General features: G+C 36.6%; 1 protein-coding gene across 1 annotated transcript; it reads left to right on the forward strand.

Annotated features, from left to right (window-relative positions):
* The first annotated feature begins 2501 nt into the window (after window positions 1–2501).
* LOC117618028 lies at window positions 2502–3724 on the forward strand. Its single transcript, XM_034347658.1, has 3 exons — window positions 2502–2649; window positions 2740–2845; window positions 2977–3724. The coding sequence occupies exons 1-3, from the start codon at window positions 2502–2504 to the stop codon at window positions 3722–3724; spliced, it is 1002 nt and encodes a 333-aa protein (XP_034203549.1).
* The last annotated feature ends 2212 nt before the right edge of the window (window positions 3725–5936 follow it).

Raw genomic sequence — 5936 nt, forward strand, 5'->3', positions numbered from 1 at the left:
AAAACAGAAAATAATAAATAAATAAAACTAATATCAACAACGATAGATCATTACACAATTTAAAGTAACCCATCAACAACTGATGAATTGATTGTTTTTGTTGGGGATGAAAGCAAGGGTTTCTAAAACAGAGAATAAAAACATAAAAGTTTTTGAATCTTAGATTCCCTTTTTTACTTTTTGTTCCTTTTCGCTGTTTTCCCACAAAGTACAGGAATATTATTAGGTATCCATTCCCATCATTTATCATAGACTAACTAAACAATGGCTCTGAAATGCTAGCAAAAAATTAGAAATCAAAGAAAACAGAAGCCAAACACACACACAAATTCACACACATTCAATCACAAAAGAAGCGTAAAATATGTAGCACCAATAAACACTATGAGTCAAACAAATCAAACTTTAGATAAAAATAAAAAAATGTCCAAGAACTATAGAGAAAATCTCGCCAAATCAAACACGTTAATCATTTCTTTTCTTTAAACACAGAAATAGAAAAGCAAAAAAAAGGGGGGCGGGGGGGGAATTGTTCCACCTTTCCTTCCATTTCCTATATTAACCATTTTCAGTTTTGAAAAAAGTTCGGAATCTCATTGGTCTATTAGTGGTTCAAAATAAGCAAATTAAAGAAAACAGAGGAAAAAATTGAATGTCAAGATGAAGAGTGTGTTAAAAGGAGAAGACAAATAAAAAGTCTAGAGATTCGCAGGTATTGCATTTGGAATTTCCCTTTCCACTACCAAATGTCGGTTTGTGTGTTGGCTCTCTATGAGGTTAACAATTCTATCATTCAATATACCAAAGTTTCTCTTCTTTTTTTTCTTTTTTTTTCTTCTTCTATTTTATTTTACAATAAACAAAAGAAAACCATGCTCAAGAAAATTTAATAATATACTTTTTAGAAGAAACGAAAAATAGAGCATGAAAGATGTGTCTGTGTGGTGGATGTACTAATATGATATGAAAGTTAAATAAGAAGGAAAAAAAAACCCAGGAATCCAATAAAAGTAGCTGATCAATTGAAATATTATAAAGTGATTCTTTAGTTCTAACCTTTATAAACAAAACAATAGCTAATGTATATGGATCCTCAATTGAAAACAAAACTAATGATAAAATTCAGAGTAAAAACAACAACAAAAGCGTACATATCAAAATCCAGAGGCTTTCTTTACCTGTACAAAAACTCTACAAACTAAACGATGTGAAAGTCAAAAAAGAAAAAAAAGAAAAAAAAAAAAAAAAGAGAGAAAGCCCAATTGTCAAAACACTCAAAGGATTCACCAACATACTCAATATTGTAAACAACTAAACCTATCATTACAACAACAAATTAACACCAACCAATTGTCAATTGAAGACTTAAAAAAATTAATTGGAATTTCAGCCTAAAAACTCACCTCTTGCTTAACAGAATTGAAAACACCAACTAAACTGCTCTATCCAAAGCAACGAAAGAACACGTGCAAAATATCAAAGAAAGCACGGCTTGAAAAAATAAAGAAGAAAAAAATAGAAAAATTGGACAAGAAAACACATATCAATATATGAATCAATCAAAATGAAAACATCATGAATTAACAAAACAGAAATTACCTGAACAACAAAAACCATAAATTAAACACAACCCAAAACAATTATATAAAAAAAAGAGGAAAAACAATCACTATATGAATCAACAAAAACGATAAAAAAAACAAAGATCAAAAGAGAAAACGAATTATAAATATAACTAACAGATCGATAGAATCGGTCAACCAACAATCGACCAACAATTGGTAGAATCAATAGGTAGTGTTGATGGTTATTTTCTTAATATCTGTGGGATTATGTAAAATTGGTTTTATTTTGATTGCTTAGGTTTTAGTTAAATTGGTTTTGGCTTTAATTTCTTTCGGTTAGGTTTTTTGAATCATCATGCTCATTCATCTGGGTTTTTACCAATTGCATTTAGATTGCTCTGGATATGTGAATCTTGAAACTTAGGATATTTCATTTGATGTAGTATAGATTTGTATAGTGTGATTGTGATGAATCCTTGTTCACTTTTGTGTTAGTGTTGTATTGTTGTTGTGTTCTTGTTATTTTGCTGTGGTATTATTGTTATGTTGCTGTTATGTTGATCTTATATTGATGTTATATTGCTATTATATTGTCATTGCATTGCCTAGTTATTGTGGTTGTATTGACCTCAAAGAAGATGTACAAATACGAAGGGGGTGACTAAAAAGGCTGAATAGTTCCATGGACCATCACATTTGTTGAACTGTTGGTTCGTGTGCATTAGATTGTTAATACAAACAGCAGGGAAGACAAGGTTTACTTAAAGTTCTCAGTTTTGGTGGCCTCGAATGAGTGAAAGCATATAAAGATTGAGGACGATGATGATGTCAAATTTTATATGAAGTACAATTGTGAGGTAACACCTTCAAAACTAGCTCCCTTACTCGTGAGTATAGAAGATAAATGACCGAAATGATGTAGTTGATAGTAGTTGGATGGGTCATTCTTCAGTTGCCATTGTTGAAAGCAATGAAGTAACTCGGAATAATACAAATGTCACTGATGTGGGAGGTGATATTGGGACAGATTTTATGGACATGATTGATTTTAGCAAGGTGGAGGAGATGCATGGTGGTGATAATGGTACTGAAAGAAATGAAGTGTTAGTGTACTCTGCCCCTTCTATTTTGGGCCGCTTGGACACATCTGCCTAATTGCCAACAATGCATTTAGGAGGAGAATCTGAACCCACTCATGAACATTATTTGAGTCAAATGGGTGAACAGAACCAGTACAATGTGGCCGGTGTAAATGATGGAGAAGCATATTTGGACACAAGGTATTCGCGAAGTGATTGGAATCCGAAAATTCAAGTTGGGCAAATTTTGGGGAGCGTTGTTGACCGAGTTACTGTTGACGGCATTAAGAGGCCACTTTGAATTTTAAGGTGCAATTCTCTTGCACTAAGAGGTTGCTTGTGGTTTGTTGTCAATGTCCATGCCCATGGCGGGTCCGAGCATCGAGAATTGGAGAATACAACTTCATGATTGTGAGGTGTACAACTGTCCATGAATGTGATTTGAGGTTTGTAAGTGACAAGCATCGTCAAGCAACCGCAGCACTTGTAGCCACTTCACTTAAAAGGAAGTTGAAGGATTGTCGGACAATATACACACCAAGTGACATTATGAGATATGTGAAACACAACTTTGGTTGCACCATCCATTATTCGAAAGCTTGGAAAGCAAGGGAGTTAGCTCTATTGTCCATTAGAGGATCAGCGGAGGAGGCATATTATATCCTTCCAGCTTATTGCTATGAATTGGAGCGTATGAATCCCGGCACAAAAACACACATCCAAACTGATGAGAACAATCACTTTGTGTATTTATTTATGGCGGTTGGCGCATGTATTAGAGGGTTCCGTTCTTCCATGCGCCCAGTGATAGCCGTGGATGCCACTCATTTAAAATCCAAGTACAAGGGTGTTATGTTTGTAGCAAATGCATTCGATGGTAATCGAAATATATATCCTCTTGCTTTTGGGATCGGGGATTTGGAGACGGATGCATCATGGCATTGGTTTTTCACTAAACTTCATGAAGCCATTGGTGAGTGTCCCAATCTTGTTATTATTTCTGATCGCAATGTTAGCATAGAGAATGTGTGGAACAAAATTTTTCCAACTGCCAACATGGCATATGCTTTTATCATATGAAGGGGAACATGAAACGCACTTGCAAGTTGAAAAAGCGTGATCACATACTTATGCACTTTGAGAAGGCTGCGAAATCTTATTCCATTGCTGAATTTGATTGTCATTTTCGCAAGATCAAGCGAAAGGAACATGTTGCTCAATATCTTGAAGAGGCAGGGTTACATAAGTGGTCTAGAGCTCACATGGATGGATGCCGCTACAATGTAATGACAACAAATATTGCGGAGTCAATCAACTCAGTCCTTAGGTTTGCAAGGATGCTGCCAGTAGTTCATTTGATAGGGGAAATTATTAATCTCCTTGTGAAATGGTTCACCGAACGTCGTGAGTTGGCTTTGAATTGCACAACAACATTGTGCCCCAATTTTGGAGAGAAGAAGTTGAGGAACAGGTTGGAGGATGCTGCAAGGATGAATGTGGTTAAAGTTAATAATGCACAGTTTAATGTTTTGGACGGTGATATGGACGGCCTCGTAGATTTGACGAACAACAGTTGTAGTTGTAGAAAGTTTCAGCTTGAGCAGCTACCTTGCAAGCATGTAGTTGCAGTTTGCCTCTTCTTGAAACTAAATGTATACTCCAAGGCTTCTTGGTATGACACTCAGAATACCTGGTTGGATGCTTATTCAGATAGCATCTACCCAGTATAGCCTCACAGAATGTGGGTTATTCCTGAAGATGTTTGAAGTCGAGTTGTGCTGTGTATTTGGGTTATATTTTGTAAGTATTATAACAGTTGCATTATAATTGAATGCAGGGTAAAGTGTCGTCCACTAAGTTACGCACTTTGAAGCGTGAGTTTCAAATCACAAAGGATGAATTGGCAAAGGTAGCCAATTCAAATCGAGCGCTTCGAAAGAGAGTGCATGACTTGGAAGAAATGGTACGGTTGAAACATGAGAAGGAGTGTAAAAAAAATAAAAAGTGTGTGGAGGATTTTGGCAAGACCCTCGCTTCAATCGAACACTCTTTTAAGCTGGAGATAGAGCAGTTGAAAAAATAAAATGGTGGGTTGAATGAACGTGGGGAAGGACATGACGAAGTCGGTAGTCCTGATATAAATGAAGAAGGCGACAATGACATGTCGCCGTAACATGAATACATTACTCCGACTACAGAAATGGCAGAAATGGAAGCACAAGTCCCCGGTGATGGAGCAGAAGCTTGCGTAGCCATGGAAGTCCAAGAGGCAGAAATGGGTGGTTCATTTCCTCACATACAAGTGCAGCAAGAAGCTGAGCAGCCAGAATCTGAGAAGCTTCCTACTCCGGAAGATGTGGACTGGTGTGGAGTAATCTGCAAAAAATTGTTATCTCTGTTAGAGGATTGGAAAAAGAGCGACATTATGCCATCGAGAGGTCAGATGAATCTTCCCATCATACCCAATGTTATTGTGGCTGGTGATGACGAATGTAGTGCCACTGTTGAAAAAGAAGACATGAAAGGTAAAGGGTGCAGAAAGAAGCGACTGGCCCAGACATTATTGAGTCCATTTACCGATCCTTCGAGGAAGAAGAGGACGATGACTGTTTCGGATGCGGACGCAACCTCGCCATGTTTTGATCCAACTAAACCCTTGCCCATTCAAGATGTCAAGGGAGTAATAGAGTTTTGCACTGCCTGGAAAAACGATATAAGGTTAGGATTTTTTACCTTGGAAATCCAATATTCATGTTATTGTAGTATGCAGTGATGTACCAATAAGAAAATGTAGCTACCTTTAATATACATGTCTGTATTTGTCATATTTTACAATGTGACAATTATTAAATGATTACAAAATTCACCATTGGAAGTTTGCCTATTGTAGTGCGGAGGTGCAGCTGGAATCATGTTCAGCGGGCCCAGAGTTTTTTTACAAACTTATAGATGATACCAAATGGATTAGCTCGAGGGTAAGAATTTGAACTCTACTTCACTAGGATAATTCAATTGTTTTCTCACCTTTGTTATGTGTACATTTGTATGAAATTGTGGTCATATTATTTACTTCAACTTCTAGCACCTTGACATGGAGACGTTTCTCATCCGGAAAAGGCAACTCTGTCATCCTATGGTATTTGGAACTGACTGGCCAACTGCAGATTATCGTTTACAGGTAAACATGTGAACATGTTACATTCACTGCTTCAGTTGCATTGGTTCATCATTATGCCTTAAATTCTATGTTTGCAGTAATTTCTAGAGCCAGTCAAAGCGCCTGCAAAGAAAC

The sequence above is a fragment of the Prunus dulcis genome, chromosome 2, assembly GCF_902201215.1.
Source record: "Prunus dulcis chromosome 2, ALMONDv2, whole genome shotgun sequence".
NCBI classification, from domain to species: domain Eukaryota; kingdom Viridiplantae; phylum Streptophyta; class Magnoliopsida; order Rosales; family Rosaceae; genus Prunus; species Prunus dulcis.

Excerpts from the sequence above, each read along its gene's own strand:
- LOC117618028 (XM_034347658.1), top strand. The coding sequence starts at position 2,502 with ATGGGTCATTCTTCAGTTGCCATTGTTGAAAGCAATGAAGTAACTCGG. Across the intron at positions 2,650-2,739 it reads GATGCATGGTGGTGATAATG|GAGGAGAATCTGAACCCACT; the intron begins GTACTGAAAGAA and ends CAATGCATTTAG. Across the intron at positions 2,846-2,976 it reads GAAGCATATTTGGACACAAG|GTTGCTTGTGGTTTGTTGTC; the intron begins GTATTCGCGAAG and ends TTGCACTAAGAG.